Source organism: Canis lupus, chromosome 6 (assembly GCF_048164855.1).
Source record: "Canis lupus baileyi chromosome 6, mCanLup2.hap1, whole genome shotgun sequence".
NCBI lineage: Eukaryota > Metazoa > Chordata > Mammalia > Carnivora > Canidae > Canis > Canis lupus.
The window spans coordinates 16742121-16761472 of record NC_132843.1 but is presented as its reverse complement, the minus strand read 5'-3'; the positions used below and the strand labels follow the sequence as shown (position 1 = coordinate 16761472).

The window sequence follows — 19352 nt, the reverse complement described above, 5'->3', positions numbered from 1 at the left end:
TGGAGATGGAGCCCAGCTTCGGGCTCTGCACTCAGTGGGGAGTCTGCTTGAGGATTCTCTCTCCCTCTCCCTCTGCCTCTCCCTTGCTTGTACCTTCTCCTCCCTCTCTCTCCCTCCCTCTCAAGTAAATAAGTAAATCTTTTTTTAAAAATCATCCACAAAAATTCTACCAGCTTCCAGGTGCTGAGATGGTCAATGAAAACAAGCCAATCTGGGGATCCCTGGGTGGCGCAGTGGTTTAGCGCCTGCCTTTGGCCCAGGGCTCGATCCTGGAGACCGAGGATCGAATCCCACATCAGGCTCCCGGTGCATGGAGCCTGCTTCTCCCTCTGCCTGTGTCTCTGCCTCTCTCTCTCTCTCTCTCTCTCTCTCTGTGACTATCATAAATAAATAAAAATTAAAAAAAAAAAGGAAAACAAGCCAATCTGAAAATAACAATCAAGATTTCATTATTCACTGCAACAGTGAAGGCAAGAGGCAAAAATGCCAGCATCCCAGTGCTCCATTTTTCCCCATGGAACAGCACTAGGCAGGGGTCAGATGACAGAAGTATCTCACTGCCCAGGAGCCCCAAACAAAAGGCTCCTGCCTTTTTACGATCCCAGAGGGTTGAGGGTAAAGAGAAGGGGAGAGCAGGAGTAGAAAAATACCCCATCACCATGGGGAAAAGTGCCTCAGCCATAGCATCCCATAAGAAGTCTCAGGGGAGGCACCTGGGAAGTACTGGAAGTCCCTGAATCTAAGCTCTAGCACTGGGAATGTAGATGAGCATAGGAGCATGGCTGGTCCAGGGGCACCTGAACACTTGGCTGCAACTCCCTCGAGAAAACTGCAATGCACTCATTGTATACAGGTCTGGTGTGGGGAGGGCAGCTTCCCCCGTGAAGCCTGCCAGTCAAAGCCTTCTAATTGTCTGTGGATCAGCCTAAAAGATAACATATAGGATTTTGACTTCACGAAGGACTCTCATCCCCTCTTCTTTAAAAATCCTTTTGGTGGTGCCATACACTCTGCACAGTTAGTTCTTCCCCATAGCTGATCCCAATCCTTTGTGTTACAACATTACACATCCCCTTCTATTTTGTCTTAAGTGAAGATGGGGAACACTGGTTACAAACATCTTTGTAGCGATTCTGAAGACCCTCAGCCACATCTTCCTTGTGGTTAGTCAAGAAGTTCTACTGTGATTTGTTTCATCTTCAATCGTCCTAAGCTAGAGTGACAATTGCTGTACCTATTAGGCAGAGAAAACACCACCAGAACCTAGGCCAGCAAGCAATCAAAGAAAATTGAAGCTGCAGGTAACTCCAAGTATATGAGACGTAAAAAAAGTTCCATGCTGCTTAGAGAAAAGGAATGAAGGTTTTATTACTATTAGAAAGAGTGACTTCAACAGCTATATTTTTACTCAGATAAAAGTCCACTAAGTTGACCTGAAATAAATGAAATAAAACAAAGAAACAAAAAAACTCAACTAGTTTATGGCAACCTTACTAAGGGATTTTCTTTCTTTTTTATTTTTATAAATTTATTTTTTATTGGTGTTCAATTTGCCAACATATAGAATAACACCCAGTGCTCATCCCATCAAGTGCCCACCTCAGTGCCCGTCACCCAGTCACCCCCACCCCCCGCCCACCTCCCCTTCCACCACGCCTAGTTCGTTTCCCAGAGTTAGGAGTCTTTTATGTTCTGTCTCCCTTTCTGATATTTCCCACTCATTTTTTCTCCTTTCCCCTTTATTCCCTTTCACTATTTTTCATATTCCCCAAATGAATGAGACCATATAATGTTTATCCTATTCCAATTAATTTATTTCACTCAGCATAATAGTTAAAAATAGATCTGCCCTACGACCCAGCAGTTGCACTGCTGGGGATTTACCCCAAAGATACAGATGCAATGAAACGCAGGGACACCTGCACCCCGATGTTTATAGCAGCACTAAGGGATTTTCTTAAAGAGGTCTCCCACCAGGCAGCTCAGGTGGCTCAGCAGTTTAGCGTCACCTTCAGCCTAGGGTGTGATCCTGGAGACTAGGGATCAAGTCCCACGTCAGGCTCCCTATGTGGAGCCTGCTTCTGCCTGTGTCTGTGCCTCTCTCTCTCACGAATATATAAATAATTTTTTTTAAAAGAGGTCTCCCACCATTTTCTGCTGATTTTTCTGGTTCATTAAAAATATTAAAAATCACATTAAAGATACATTAAGTGGTCAGTTGTCACAGTAAAATAGGAAAGGCACCTGGAAACAGAGAAGACAAGAGGAAAATTCCAAAGTCTCAAATTTCTGTTCTCATCAAATCACTACACAAACTACCTTGCATGGAACCTTTGCCACCAGTGTCTTCTGTGCACACAAATCCTCAGCAGTATTAGTCTCTGTAGAGCCAATCCCAGGACATAGGGAATTGGCCCTTTCATTTCACAATCCTACGCCACCCTTCCCTTGATGTAATCCCTCAACCCTCACTAGTGGTGAAGGAATCATCCAACCACTAGACTCTATGCAAAAGGGATCCAAGGCTCATGGTATCCATTGTCCCCAAACTCCCAGTCTCACTTGCATTAGTCAATCCTTACTTTACGGCTCTCTGATACGCTCTTCACATTTAAAGATACTTTAATGTGAATGATCCCTAAATATTTGTTCAGCCAAGAGCAACCTCATTCTATTTAGGGACTACACTTTGAATTGCCAGATTACAAAGTCTCAAAGGCAAAGACCCTAGAACTATCCAGGGAGCCTCATGAAGTGCCCTTCATGCTCCACTCCCACACACAGATAACTCACACACTGAATAGTCAGTAAGTACTGCTGACTGACGGAGAGACAAGTTATCTGATTTAAAGTTAAAGTTACTGCAATGAAAAAATAAATAAATAAAAAATAAAGTTACTGCAATGGACTGAATATTTGTATGCCCCCCACATACACCACCACAATTCCATATGTTAAGTCCTAACCCCCAAGATAATGGTATTAGGATGAATTGAATGGAATGAGTGCCCTTATAAGAGAGACCCCAGAGAGATCTCTCATTTCTCCCACCATATGCAGACACAGCAAAATAATATGAACTGGAAGTAGGTCTTCACTAGACACTGAATCTGCCCACATCTTGACCTTGGATGTCCCAGCCTCCAGAACTGTGAGAAATAAATTTCCTTTGTTGATGAGTTACTCAATCTATTGTATTTTGTTATGGCAGCCCAAATAGATGAACAGTTACTATATTAGTCTTCCAGGCTGCCATAGCAAAATACCAGAAACTGGGTGGATGAGAACAACAGAAATGAATGCCTTGTCTCAGTTCTGGAAGCTCGAAGTCTGATATTGAGGTGTTGGCAAGGCCCTACTTCCTCTGAAACCTGTAAAGGAAGGATCCTTCCTTGCCTCTTGCAGCTTCTTGGTCTTAGCCACTGTATCAGATATCTCTACCTGGAAACTCAACACATCAGGGCCACACCTGTCTTCCAAAGGCAGGTTGTTGAAATTCAGGTATTTTTTTTGTCAAGCAGCACTTGTACGCAGGTGTTACTCCTATAGGAAAATTTGATGATGGTGTTGCCCTTTGAAAATTTCTTCACAAAGCATCTATGGAGTATCTGTGACATGCTGCCAGAGGGGAAACAGATGTGAGCAGGAAAATGGGGCCCAACTCTCAGAGTGCCCTAGATCTATCTAATAAGGACACCAGACATGGAAATAAATGGCTCCAAGGCGATGAATGGAATTAGTGAGATGGTGCACAGCTGGGCAGAAACTCTGAAGGAGGAGTAGTTGGCTCAGCAGTGGCAGCATAGTATAGCGGCTAAGAGCATGAACTCTGCAGCCAGAGTATCTGGCTGCCCCATGTACTAGCTTTTTGATCCTAATCACTTAAACTCTCGTGCTTCAATTTCCTATCTATAATATGAGCATGCAAAGAGTACCCCCTTCACAAACTGTTGTGAGGATTAAGATGTTGGTACATGTAAAGTGCTTTAGAACATTGCCAAGCATCAGTAAGTGTTACATAAGTGTGTTTTAAATTAATACCCTGCACTATGCAGGGGAATACATCCCCTGATCACTAGGCTGCTTTTCCTGCTCCCCATTCTGCCTCTTTATTTGGTATCATTTCTGTGCCCAGCATATGCAGTATATGGTATAACTTGAAAGAAGTGGAGAATTGCTTCTTTTTACCACTTCTCACAGTTAAGCTATGCATAAACAATCTAATTAAAACCCATATTCTCTCTAGCTAATGTTCATTTATTAATCTCACATGTATTTTCTGAGCATCTAGGATGGGAAAACGACTAAGAACATAAAATATGTTTATGACATTGAAAAAAAATGGCAGGACACATGAGATTCAATGAGTTGGCTTTCCCCAGGGCATTTTCCACCCTGCTGGCATGAGGGATCTAATCAAGCCTCTGTTAGCTCATCCAAAAAGTGCTTTTTTTTTTTTTTTTTTTTTTTTTAAGCAGAAAAAAGGCTCCCTGCCTCTGAGCAGAGACAGCCTTGCCCAGGCTGGATTTCAGCCCCCACATGTCCCTTGGCCACGAGCCCATGTATACAGTCAATTCCATTGACTAAGACCACTGAGGTATCATTTAATGAACCTTTTTCCTCACTAGGCAAATGGTTCCAGAATGTTGATCAAGGGTTAATGTAGGTTTCATGAAAGCCTGAATCACAACCAAAAAAAAAATTTTACACTCTGGAAGAATATATTATTGCCACCAAAATTAACCCAAAAAAATGTTACTTTTTTTTTTTAATGATAAAAGTTGTTTATGGGGCACCTGGATGGCTTAGTCAGTTAAGCATCTGCCTTCAGCTCAGGTCATGATCCCAGGGTCCTAGGATTGAGCCCCACATCGGATTCCTTGCTTATCGGGGAGCCTGCATCTCCCTCTCCCTTTGCCTGCTGCCCCCCTCACTTGCACTCTCTCTCTCTGTCAGATGAATAAATCTTAAAAATCTTTTAAAAAATAAAATTGTTTAAGGTTTGACAGATGAATTTAAGTTCATAAAGAATTTCCTTGCATTTAATAAAGATGCTAAAAATGTTCTTTGCATTTTTAAATATTTACAGTTTCTTTTTTTTCAAAGTTCTGTGCATAAAAACAAATATATAAAAACAACCCCATCATCTATCTGCATCAGTTATCCTTGGTGGTGGGCTCACCATTTACAAGGAATACATCATTCAACACAACCTGTTGCAGAAACTGTCATACTAGCAGGGACCTCTAACTTGAAGAACCACCCAAGACTGTTATCACCCAGAGGACTTTATCTATCAACTAGCAATTACCTATGAAATCAATGAATGCAGTCATTAGCTTTATTGAGTGTGACCAACTGCCACTCCTGCTAGTGGTGATGTCTATGTCCTATGCTGACTTCAAGAATTAAAGATGCAGGTGTAGTAAAGAAGAGAAATAAATCCCCTGTTCCATGGCTAGTCATTGTGAAAAGCATGTGTAAGGCAACTGAATTGAGGGTTAAGGATTCATCTTGCTAATGTCAAAAGCGACACTAACAAGATTCTCAGCCTCATCTACCAGATGATGGGCCTCTGCCCAGGTCTCCAGGAGCAAGCTTCACTTCCTTCACCAAAGGCTTATAACTACCTCCCTGCAAAGGCATTCTGTTAGATTTTCATTTCAGCACAAGCGATGAAATAGAAAGCCCAGGATGGTCTTCTTCTGGAGGCTTTCTAATATTTACTTTGTACCTTTTTCCTTCTTGCATGCTGCCCCACATTTCAATCTTCTGTCTCCTTCTTTTGCTCATTGAGCTGTCTTAGTTTTTCCTGATACTTTTTAACTGGTGCATTTAATTCCTCTTGCATTTTCAAACAAGCCACTGCTAAAGCCTCTTGTCCTTTAACAATAACATCAAGTTCCACAGCAGTCCAGCTGCCTTTGCCTCAAGGCCCTCAGCTGGGTTGAAAGCTTCTGAAACATCACAGAGAGAAGGATGCAGCTGAACACCTTCAGCTGGCAATGTTACAAGCCACAGGTACTAGCCGGGAGCTCACCATGTGGTGCAGGAAGGGCAACCCCTCCGTCTCCAAGGCCAGCTGCATGGACAGTTGTCCAATTCCATGGCCATACTCCCCCTAAAATAGTTCTTTAATTAATATCAAAATGTGCCCCTATGTAAACAAATAATATCTAAACTAGTTATTAACACAGTATAAAAACAAATTAACATTGCTATTCTATAAAAACTACTTTGCCTGTGGATTATTTAGTATGCCAACTATGTTCAGTATACAATGCACTGTACCCTTCATTATTAAAATAATTTCTTAAGGGCACCTGGGTGGCTCACATGGTCAAGCATTGGACTCTTAATATCGGCTCAGGTCATTATCTCAAGGTCATGAGATCAAGCCCCATATAGATCTCCCTCCCCCTTGCCGTTCCCCTCATTCACTCATGCCTGCTCTCTAAATAAATAAGATCTTTTTCTTAAAAAAAGAATTTTTTACTCAAAACTTTTAAATGACTATTGTGACAAATCATTGTAGTTTACCACTTTAGGAATCTTACCTAACAGTTTTTCCATGCCATGAGAAATCACATTCACTGAGCACTATGTTCCATAATATATGCTTGGGCGCTTTTTATCCTCCCAATAAATGTGTGTATTATTAATTCTGTCTTTTATATTGGGAAACTAAATTATGCAATTTTCCAAGGTCAAAGAGCTGTAGAGTTAGAATTCAAAGTTGGGTCTACATGATTATAGAGCCAGAGTTATTCACCTCTAAGTGAGAATAATTTGATAATATATACAATGAGATGATATCCTATTCTCCCTCATAGGAGTTTCCCTGGTTTTAAAAAAAATTAGATCATAATAACACTAGTCATATACAGAAAGATCATGTCCATATCATTTTTGTATCCTCAGCATCTAGAATGATGCCTGGCATGTAAGGGCCACTATTTAATAAGTGTTTCTGAATGAATGAATGAACGAGGAAAAGAAAGAAAGAAAGAAAGAAAGAAGGAAAGAAAGAAAGAAAGAAAGAAAGAAAGAAAGAAAGAAAGAAAGAAAGAAATTAAAGGAATACAGATTGCAAAGGAAGAAATAAAACACATGTAATTCTGTATGTATAAAATACTGAAAAATCTACCAAAAAAACTATAGGAAGGTCATAGGATACAAGATCCATGTGCAAAAATCAATTGCCTTCCAGTGTAGATGTGTGTGCATATAGAAATTTGTAGATATGCATATATTTCCTAGCTTTGTCCACTGAAAGGGTCTAAATGCAGTGATACACTAGTAATAGTGAGCATTTACTAAATGGTACCCCATACCCAGATCGTGGTTTCTAAACACCACACTCATAATAAACTAACAAACAAACAAATAATGCTCCTTGAAAAACCAGTTGGTTCCAAGGCAGGAACAAAAAAAATTTAAAATGACCCTGGAATATGTTGTGGTACTGGAAAATAAGGAAGCACTCAAAAAGAAGATGTAAGGATATCACCAAAAATAGCAGAGGAGAAAGCTGCAAAGATCCATTCCTCCACTAAAGCAACAATTAATCTCACAAAAAAAAACCTGTCAAAATGAACATTTCCAGAACTCTGGAATATATTCAAAAAATTATAACAACCTATAATCAATTAATTTGAAGATAAGCCTATTGAAAATATCTAGCCTGAGAATAAGAAAAAGAATGAAGAAAAATAAACAAAGCTCAAGACACCTGTAGGATATTGACCTACAAACCAATATACACATTATGGGAGTTCCAGCAGAAGGAGAGAAAGCAGCAGAAAGGATATTTGAAGAAATAATGGTTGAAACTTCGAAAATTTGATTAAATTTTGTGGTTAAATTAAATGAATCTACACATCCTAGAACTTAACAAACTCCAAGTAGGACAAACTCAAAGAGTTTCACATCAGGATATATTATATATAATCAAGCTGTCAAAAGACAAAAAGAAAATCTTGAAAACAGCAAAAGAGAAGCAATTAATCATATACAAGGGACCCTAAATAAGATTAACAACCTATTTTTTCATCAGAAACCATGGAAGCCAGAAGGCATTAAGATGACATATTTAAAATGTTGAAAGGAAAAAACTGTCAGTCAAGAATTCCATACCTGGTAAAATTATCCTTCAAAAATGAGGGAGAAATTAGGACATTCCCAAATAAACAAAAGCTGAAGGAGTCTGTTGCTAGTAGACCTGCCCTATTGAAGGCTAAAAGGCTAGAGATGCTAAAGGAGTCCTGTGGCTGATATGAAAGGATGCTAGACACCAACTCAAAGCCATAAAAAGAAATAAAAAACACCAGTACAATAAACTATGTAGATAAATACAAAAGCAAGTATTATTGGATTTTTGGTTTATCCCATATGATTTACAAAACACATGCACAGAACAACAATTATGTGTCAATGGGCAACAATGTATAAAGACCTAATTTGTGACAATAACATCATAAAGAGTGGGGGATAGACCTGTATAGAAGCAGAGTTTTAGATGCTACTGAAGCTAAGCTGATATCAACTCAAACTGGACTGTTATAAATTTAGGACATTACTTGTAATCCCCAGAGTAACCACTATGAAAATAATTTTTAAATATACAGAGAAGTAAATGAGAAAGTAACCAACATGGTGCTTTAGAAAAAGAAATTAAATACAAAAGAAGGTAGTAATGGAGGAATTGAGGAACCAAAAAATATAAGACATATAGAAAACAAATAGCAAAATGGTAGAAGTAAGGCCCTCTTATCCTTAACCGCTTTAAATGTAAATGGATTAGACTTACCAATGAAAAGGCAAAGATCTGCAGAATGGATTACAAAAAATCCACAATACAGATCTACAAGAGTTCAGTTTAGATGCAAAGACACAAATAAATTGAAAGGACAGAAAAAGGTATACTATACAAATAGTAATCCAAAGAAATCTGGAGTGATTATACTAATATCAGTATCAGACAAATTAATCTTTAAAGTTAAAAATAGTTACAAAAGATAAAGACACACATTACACATTGATAGAAGAGCCAATCCTTCAATAAGACATAACAGTGTAAATATATCTATACCAAACAAAAAGCCTCAATATACATGAAGCAAAACTTAACAGAACTGAAGGGAGAAATAGTTCCTAATAATAGCTGGAGACAACACTACTCCATTTCAATAACTGGTAGTTTCTCAAAAACTTAAACATACATTTATGATGTGATCTAACAATTCTACTCCTAGGAATCAAACCAAGAAAAACAAAAACATATGTCCACACAAATATTTGTTTGTGAATGTTCACAGCAGCATTTTCTGTAGTAGCCAAAACCTAAAAACAATCCAAATGTCCATGATTTGAATAAAGAAAATGAGGTATAGCTATACAACAGAATATTATTTTCTACAATAAAAAAAGCAAACTACTAAATCATATAACAATAGTAATGAACCTCAAAATCATTATGCCAAGTGAAAGAAGTCAGAAACAAAAGGGGCACATAGGTGGCTAAGTCAGTTAAGTGTCCAACTCTTGATTTCAGCTCAGATTTTAGTTTCAAGGTCACGAGATCAAGTGCGGTGTTCAACTCCACACAGCGTGTGAAGCCTGCTTAAAATTCTTTCTCCCTCTCTCCCTGTCCCTACCACACCATCTCCTCACCCGCTTAAAAAAAAGTTAGACGCATAAGACCACATGTTGTAAAAAAAAAACAAACAAAAAAAAAAAGCTACATGTTGTATAATTTCATTTATATGAAATACGCAGAAATGAGAAATTTTTAGAGACAGAAATCATAGTAGTGGAAATAGATGCAGAAATTGAGTGTGTAGACACAAGAGAACATTTGGAGTCGATGGAAATGTTCTAAAACTGGGTTCCAGTGATAGTTGCACAACTCTATAAATTTATTTAAAAACATTTAATTCACACTTACAATGGATGCTTGTTATAGTACTTAAATTACTGCCTCAATAAAAATGTAAAAAATGACTCACATACTTCAATCTAGTTTTGGTAAAAAAAAATGAAGAAAATGTGCAATTTTTCACATTCATACATGCACTAAAGATGTAAAATGCTCACAGCTAACTTTCTGTCATGGGTTAAGTATAGTTTTCTCATAAGTAAGAGGCTGAAATTAATAAACCTTTGTCCTTCTCTTTCCCTATGACTATATACTTTTCTCAGATTAAATGATCTACATTCTCAATGGCACAGGTATTCAGATCATGAAGTAAAATCCTGCGATTCAAGGATTGAGCATTCTCATTTCAACTATTCACCTTCAAAAACCCTGAAGGTCCATGAGCTCAGTAATCAGTGATTAGTTAGGGCAAAGATTTTAACTGCTGCCATTCTGGACCATGTTCCTTTGCTAGTGAGTGACTGTGGCTCTCCAAAAGAAAACATTTATGTTTGTTTTCTTCGAATGATTAGCCTTCATTGCTAAATTTTGGCTAGCGTTCAGAAATGCAGAACAATTAGGATAATAATTTTTTAAAAAGGATCATTCATCTTTAAATTGCTGACTGTAGTCATTTGTCTGAAGTCTCAAAATAGCTTGCAGCTAAGAATTGTTACAAATATATCAACAGAAGAGTAAATGTCTTTGATTTCTGAGCCCTTGCTCAAGACTTTCCTACCAGTTTCACAAAGGAAAAGGCCCTTGTTGAAAAGCTCACAAATGGTTTCTCTTTCACAATGGTTCTATAAACAGCTTTAGTGAAACTGAGTTTCCTGTTTATTGGAGATTTGTCCAAGTTACACAAACACACAACCTAGATGGCTGTGTGGCAAGCACTCTTGCTCTTGGCTGTAACTCACATGTGTGCACTTCCCTACCAGTCATTCAGGCAACATGCACCTTCCTGTGTGTAAGTTATAATGTAATGAAGGAACATGACAAAAGATATGTTGAACTTCAGTGTACAAAATTGACATCGTATGTTTGGTAAATATGTTCATTTCATTCCTTGTGAGTATAGTATTTGTGCCAGCTAAACCAACCACAATGTTATATTTTCAATACAGCCTTCCACTTATGTTTTACCATCATCTCTATCATACATCAGTAAATAATAATGTTTCTTGATCCATAGGTAAGTGAACATTTAAAATTGAAGAATAAGGCAGTCCCGGTGGCTCAGCGGTTTAGCGCCGCCTTCCGCGCAGGGTGTGATCCTGGAGTCCCGGGATCGGGTCCCACGTCAGGCTCCCTGCATGGAGCCTGCTTCTCCCTCTGCCTGTGTCTCCGTCTCTCTCTCTCTCTCTCTCTCTCTCTCTCTGTCATGAATAAATAAATAAAAATCTTTTTAAAAGAAAATTGAAGAATAGGGACGCCTGGGGGGCTCAGCGGTTGGGCATCTGCCTTTGGCTCAGGGCGTGATCCCGTGTCTGGGGATGGAGTCCCACATCCGGCTCCCTGCGAGGAGCTTGCTTCTTTCTCTGCCTGTGTCTCTGCCCTTCTCTCTCTCTCTCTCTCTCTCTCTATCATGAATGAATAAATAAATCTTTAAAAAATAAAATAAAATTGAAGAATAAAATGTGACAGATTTCAGTGGTAATTACTTTTTAGCAGAACAGAATTAATTTGTGCATTTTTCTTGTCTATCCTTTACATTAACTTCTTTAAGATTTTATTTACATATTCATGAGAGACACAGAGAGAGAGGCAGAGACACAGGCAGAGGGAGAAGCAGGCTCCCTGTGGGGTGCCTGATGTGGGACTCGATCTCAGGACCCTAGGATCATAACCTGAGCCAAAGGCAGACACTCAACCACTGAGCCACCCAGGTGTCCCTACATTAACTTCTTTATAGCCTCTAGCTCTGTCTTCATTCCACATCCTTTCCTTCAATATTTTCTGAGCATGTATGCTCTTCCAGGCTTTGTGCTAAGCATAGGATACAGTAGTGAACCAGACAGACAAAATCCCTGAATCACAGAGCTCTCAAATATCAAAAACTTAATGTCTGAGCAGTAACAAGTATATAAAATCTTATTTAACAAATTTTAAGCCCAGAGAAACCACAATGAACATTTTTCACACAATAAATAAAATTCAAACTTTAAAAATGCCCTACCTGTTGACACATGCTATCATTCAAGAATCAGCATTATTATTATAGTCAGGACCATAAACCCAGGTTTTATTTTAAGATATAACTTTTATTCATTTTTTACATTTTTTGCAAATTTCTTCTGGCTTGAAATTCTAAATCCTGGCTAGCCCTAAAGATTTATTTTTAGAAAGCTCAAAGAAAAAGAACTATTTTAGTTAACCCTTCTCCATTTCCCATCTTGAGCTGTATAAACAGAATCGAGGTAATCATCATTCGGGTACAACCAACTGATCAATCATAATTTCCCACCCTTCTCCCAACACCCCTCAGTTTCCTGAGAAAGGATCTGTACCAGCTGCTGCCAATACAGGGCTTCTAGAACTCCCCTTCCCCATCTTGTCTCCAACACAGTTCTGTCCTCATTAGGTAAGAGCCTCTCACATCAGCAATCAGTCCATCTCAAGCCCTCAACTGTGAAAGCAGAAAGCACTATTCACCAGAGCTCTTGTTCACCCCTTATCTTTGGGGAGGAATAAGGCATAACAGCAGATGGCATTCTTTTTCCACAGGCTATTCCCTGACCTAGAAATGCAGTCTGCTGAATGACCTCAGAAAAGCCACCTCCGACTCTATCTAGAACTGTGAACCAAAGTTTAAGGACCTATCCTGGAAACTCAGCACAAAAAATATGACTTTCCTGGACTTCCAGGAATGTAGTATCAACCTAGGAGCACTCAAAAGAAAATAACAGTTTAGGAGAATGAAGGTTGGCCCATTCTTAGACAAATCTAGGGGAGAGGAAACAGTTACAAATTTCCTTGATACCTTCCTTCCCTTTGCATTTACCCTTCCCAGGATCAAAACAGCTCTCTCCAAAGTTGGACGTGCCAGGCAATCTGACTGGCTGCCAGGAGGGAATATTACAACTTCTTTGTTTTACTTAAAAATGAAGAAATTCAGTTTTACTCCTATGTAATGTGCAGATTGCTTAGGGCCTTTACCCAGTCCACAAGTCAGCTGGTCACAATGGTCTTGACTGTCTGCCCAAGAGAAAAAGAGGAGAGGATCCACCAGACTGTCATCTGACCATTACACACTGAAGCTGACATGAGCTTGGTTAAGTGGACATGCGGATTCTATTCTCCTAAGTAGTAGAACAGTTCCAACCTTATCCTAAAATGAGGAGTGACAAAGAAATCCTTTGGATGACATAGAGTCACTGCTTATCTCACGGTAAAGTACTTAAAAGACTTTAAAAGTTAGGGGTACCTGGGTGGCTCAGTGGTTTAGTGTCTGCCTTTGGCTCAGATCCTGATCCCAGGATCCTTGGATGGAGTCCAACATCCAGCTCCCTATGGAAAGCCTGCTTCTCTCTCTGCCTGTGTCTCTGCCTCTATGTGTGTGTGTGTGTGTGTGTGTCTTGTGAATAAATAAATAAAAATCTTTTTTTTTTTAAAAAAAAAGAGTGAGACTTTAAAATTTAATGATGAGTCACATTTTTTTTTTTTACAAGAAATTCCAAATTTGCTTCCTCTGGGATGACAAGTAGCTGCCAGTAATACACTACCTGATAAATATTTACAAAAAATGGAGGCACCTACCAAAGTAAAGGTGTTGTTTCAACAATGTGTGAAAAAGTATGATTCTAAAGAAATGCACACTTTGAAAAGACTGTTTTGGAAAACAGATGTTTGGAAATGTTTTAATTTTTTTGTTGAAAAGATGGAACTGTGTTACTCTGAAAGTTGTCCTACTTGCACATTTTAAAAACATGGACACAGAATTTTATAATATATTTTAATATTTTCAAAAAATACTTGCAGGGAGTTTTGGATCTATTTTTTAAACCGTTAAAGCATATTACCTTCCTACCAAGAAGTACTGAATGCCACTTGAAAAGCAAACATTGCCTGGCCAAGTGTCTACTTTACAAAATTTTTAGAATAATTGAAGGATGGGGTAGAAATATGAATACCATGATTTAGTGAACTCAGACAGTGTCAGACCTGTACAGTTACACAGAATCCCATGCTCGAAAAGGCCACTCACTTAACTCAATGGTCTGCTATCACCATCATAATTTTTCAAGAAAGCGCCCTATATTTTCATTTTGCATGGGGCTCTGTGAATTACGCAGCTGGTTCTGGAGCTCAGTGGTCAAGGCCATCCTCCTTGAATCTGCATATTTTTGAGATATCTTTTCAGCTACAATGACTAATTTCAAGTATAAATGTAAAACCAACCTTGAATTGCTGGATCATAAGTGCTGACCTAAACTTGTCAAAAAGAATTATATCCATAATTACATTTGTATATTTATAAGTAGTTATACACAATCACAAATTAAATATTTAGAGAAAGCAAAATTCTTTGGTGCTGTTAGTAAAGAAAATACATGCATATAATTCATAAATAAATAAGCACCTCTTGGGGATCCCTGGGTGGTGCAGCGGTTTGGCGCCTGCTTTTGGCCCAGGGCGCGATCCTGGAGACCCGGGATCGAATCCCACTTCGGGCTCCCGGTGCATGGAGCCTGCTTCTCCCTCTGCCTGTGTCTCTGCCTCTCTCTCTCTGTCTCTCTCTCTCTCTCTCTGTGTGTGACTATCATAAATAAATAAAAATTTAAAAAAATAACTTAAAAAAAATAAGCACCTCTTGGCATTGCACGTTCAACGATTTGACGTGCACAAGCGAAAGTTTCTAAAACACCGACCTAGATTCTCAATGCTAATCTTTTGCTTTCGGAGTCCAAGCTCCAAAATTACTCCCTCTTCCGGCAACACTTTCTTATTCCTCAGCAATATTTCCCAGTAGAATGAGGGAGGCAATGATGAATTATGGCTCAGTGGAAAGAGGATTTCAAGGCAGGACTGGGTTCAAATCCCGCTGCCCCACTTTGAGACGCAGCCACGTTTCTTAACCTGCTCCCGGGCTCCGGGTCCCAGCGCAGTCGTCAGGGTCGTGTGCCAAAGACCTGGGCGCACCTCCCGACGCTGGTGAAGCACCAGCAACACGACCATTTACACCGGGTGCTCGCGGGATGAGTCCGATGTCCATCTCGGAGCGCCGTGTCCATCTCAGGTGTCATTCGCCCCAGGGACCCTGAAGGCTGGCACTGCAGGCAGCGCGCTGGCGCGTCTCTTCCGCGACATCGGAGCGATGCTACCGATACAACCTCAAAGTTCTCTGCAAACACGCCCGGGAAACGCACTGCCACCAACTTCTCCGACAAGGTCGGGGAGCAAGAGGGCCTGCGGGAAGGAGGCGCGCCAGGGAAGCCGAGGGGCGCTCAGGGCCTGGCCAGGCGCCACCTGAGTGCCGGAGGCAGGATGGGGCGACGGCTGCATGCACCCCGGGGCGCACCTGGGGACGTTTCTCCTCGGCGCCCGCACCCCGAACCTCAGCCTTCACTCCCCTCGCGTGCTCCCCTCGTCCCGGCCTCGGCGGAGCTCCGGCACCATCGCCCCCGGGCACCGAGCCCACCGCGCGGGGTCGCCGGCCCGCGCGGGGCCTGGGAGCCCTTCTCGGTGGCCTGGGACCGCCAGCGAGCGCGGGGAGCGGTCCCCCTCGCTCCGCTCCGGGTCGCTGGCCAGCGAGGGGGGCCGCTCCGCCCCCACCCCAACCCGGCACCCCCAGCTCGCTCCCGGGACCTTACCTGGATGGTGTGGCCGCTGCCCGGGGCGGTGGGTCCCCCCACCAGCTTGCAGTAGAGCTCGGGCCGGGGCCGGGGCCGCGCGCCGCCGGGCTCCCGCTCCCCGCAGGTGGCGGTGGCCCAAATCCTCGCCGCCTCCGCCAGGTTGAAGTAGGGCGGATGCAGGCTGAGCCGGGCCGCGGCCCGGGGCTCCCGAGCGGTGCCCGCGGCGGGCAGCAGGGACGGCGGCAGCAGCAGCAGCAGCAGCAGCAGGACTGGCCTGGATGGCCAGCCCGGAGCCCGCGCGGCCGCCGCCATCCCGCGGCGCGTGATCCTCCGGGAGCTGCGGGCTCGGCGCCGGGGTGGGCGGCGGCCGCTCTGCGCCCCCTCTGCGCCCCCTCTGCGCCCCCTCTGCAGGCGCCCGGAGCCCGCGGCTGTGGGACCCGCGGCGCTGGAGCCGGCACCCAGCGGAGCAGGAGCCGCCGTGCCAGCCTCGGGCCCGCACCCCGGGTCTGTGCAGCGCGCTGCGCCCTACAGCCTCCGCGAGCTGGGAGAGCAAAGGCGTTCCCGGGCGCTCACCCTGGCTGCTGGGGGGGGGGGGGGGCGCGGGGGCGGGCCCGCCCCACCTTCCCACGCCCGGCGCACTAATCAGACTATTTCCTTTCTCCAGCGGCTCACGGTCTCAGACCCGGCGTGAAAGCCAGCTCCCGACCTCGGACAAGGGGGAAGGCTTGGGTGAGGCATCAGAGCAAACTGGCACTGCCTGCAGAGCTTACATCAAAGACACTGTGGTCTCCCGGACAAGTCTCCGTTGTCGAACAAGTCCGGTCAATCTCTCCAACACAGGGCGCCAACAATCCCTGTGGCACTACAGCCACGTTCCGAGTGTGCGATCGAAGGAATTCATGGGGAATTGGGAGTGGTGGAACTTACACGGTTAAAAGAGAGCCAGTAGCGCGGGTTGTGGTTTGCCACGCTGGGAAGACACCTTGGAGGAAATCCTTTGGATGCCCAATCTGCTAAATTTTAGATAAACTCGGGAGGTGTTGAGCGAATTACTGGAGCTGTCAAGCTGGCGTTGGAGCAGAGGATACCCCGATCCTGGGGCCGAGATTTGGTCTTGTATGCAGGATGACTCCCCCAAACCGAGCCCGCTTTGGCCCTTGAAGCAATTTGGAGATAGTGTCACTACTGCGGGCCAGGACTGACCTAAGTGCCTCTGAGAAAGTAGGATTGGAGCTGGGAAGGAAGAAGGGAAAAAGAGGAAGGGTGTGAGAACATTGCTTGAGCAGAGATTGAGATAGGTGTAAAAAATGGTACACTTGAAAGGAATGAGAATTGACCAGCATATTTTATTAAATACCAGGATATGTGCTAGGAAGAAGGCAGTATACCATCTAATCTTCTATTTGCTCTTCAAAAACAAAAGGGGGCAACCCGGGTGGCTCAGCGGTTTAGCGCTGCCTTCAGTCCAGGGCATGATTCTGGAGACCTGGAATCGAGTCCCACATCGGGCTTCCTGCATGGAGCCTGCTTCTCCCTCTGCCTGTGTCTCTGCCTCTCTCTCTCTGTCTCTCATGAATAAATAAATAAAATATTAAAAAAAAAAAGGAATTTGTGAGTATAACACCAAAAGGAGAAGTCACAAGGATTGGTAAGTTGACAGAGAAACTAAAATTTCGTACATCCAAAAGCACCATAACTAAGCAAAAATGGCAAACACACGAGGAGAAAATGTTTACCATAAAGAACATAGGATTAATAACTTTAATATACAAATTGCTTTCACAAAACCATTAGGAAAAGTGGAATACTCAAGGCTAAGAAACCTAATATAATTAAAAGGGGAAAAAAAAAACTTTTCTAAGCTAATAAACATGTGAAAAATTTTTTGACCTTCCTGGGAATTGAAATGCAAGCAAAGCACCAGTGAGATTCATCTTTTACCTATCAAACTAGGAAAGGACTTAAAAAAAAAAAAAAAGCAATGAAACAGAGAATTAAGGGAATCAAATATCACAGCCTTGGTTGAAGTGAAAACCTTATAGCTTTTCAATGTTTTCAGTGCTTAGCAAATGACTTCCAAGTACATATATTTTGCCCTAACAACTCACCTGTGGCTATGTACACCCAGGAAACAACTGCTGAGCCACCCAGGCGTCCCTGTATATATTTTAGAGACAGAGAATGAGCAGGAAGGGACAGAGAGAGGAAGAAAGAGAATCCCAAGCAGACGTCATGCCCAGAGTGGAGCCCACAACCCTGAGATCACAACCTGAGCTAAAATCAAGAGTATGCTTAACTTACTGAGTCACCTAGGTGCCCCTTAAATTTTTTTTATTAAACAAAATATTAAAGTGAAATATTACAGGGTCACTAAAATGATGTCACAGAACTGTATTTTCTGACATAGAAAGATGTTCACAATATTTTACCAGAAAAAAATGGGGCTCCTGGGTAGCTCAGGCAGTTAAGCATCTGCCTTCACCTCAGGTTGTAATTTCAAGGTCCTGGGATCAAGCCCTGCATCAGGATCCCTGCTCAGCAGAGAGTCTGCTTATCCCTCTCCCTTTGCTCCTCATCCTTGCTTGTGCTCTCTCTTATGTGCTCTGCTCTCTCTCTCTCTCTCAAATAAATAAATCAAATCTTTGAAAAAATATTTTAACCTAAAAAGGATATAAAATAATACATGTGCAAGAATCTAATGTATTTCTATACATGACAATAGACAATCCAAAAACAAAGTTAAGAGCAATCCCATTTATAATAGAATCAAAGAGAAGAGTGCTTTATTCTTAGGAATAGATTTAACAAAAGAAGTACAAGACCTATAATGAAAACCAAAAAACATCTTTGAAGGAAATTAAAGAATATCTAAATAAATGGAAAGACATACCATGTTCATGGATTGAGAAATAATATTGTTAAGATGGAAATATTCGCTAAAGCAGTCTACAAATTCAACACAATCCCTGCCAAAACTTCAGGCATTATTTTTTCCAGCATTGACAAGGTGATCTTAAAAATCATGTGGAAGTGTGAAGAACCCAGAACAGCCAAAACAAGCCTGAAAAGGATTACCAAAATTGAAGGACTCACACTTTCCCAATTTCAAAACTCAATACAAACCTATAGTAATCAACAGTGTAGCGCTAGCATAAGGGTAAATATATAGATCAATGGAATCAAGTGAGAGTCCAGAAATAAACATTTACATTTATGGTCACTCAATTTTCACCATTTTTAAAGATGCCAAGACCATTCAATATGGAAAGAGTAATCTTTTCAATAAATGGTGCTGGGACAGCTGGCTATCCACATGCAAATGAATCAAGTTGGATGCCTACCTCACACCATATACAAAAACTAACTCAAAATGGATCAAAGACCTGAATGCAAGGGCTAACACTATAAAACTCTTAGATAAAAACATAAAAGTAAATCTGAGTGGCTTGGGATGAGATAATGGTTTCTTAGATATGAAATCAAAAGCACATGCAACAAAAGAAAAAATTAATTGAATGTCATTGAATTTTAAAACTTTTGTACTTCCAAGGACACCATAAAAAAAGTGTGTTGCTATAAAAAAAAGGCAACCCAAAGGTGAAGGAAAATATTTGTAAATCTTATATCTGATAAAAGATTCA

At 41.6% G+C, this 19352-nt stretch overlaps 1 protein-coding gene across 1 annotated transcript in view; it reads right to left on the bottom strand.

The window, feature by feature from the left end:
• The window catches only part of LAMA3 (laminin subunit alpha 3), a 249419-nt gene extending 233381 nt beyond the window's left edge, over positions 1-16038 (bottom strand). The window contains exon 1 of the mRNA XM_072829057.1: positions 15730-16038. Coding sequence (XP_072685158.1) covers positions 15730-16023 — 294 coding nt within the window. The 5' untranslated portion in view covers positions 16024-16038. The remainder of the gene's footprint in view (positions 1-15729) is intronic.
• Positions 16039-19352: the final 3314 nt, after the last annotated feature.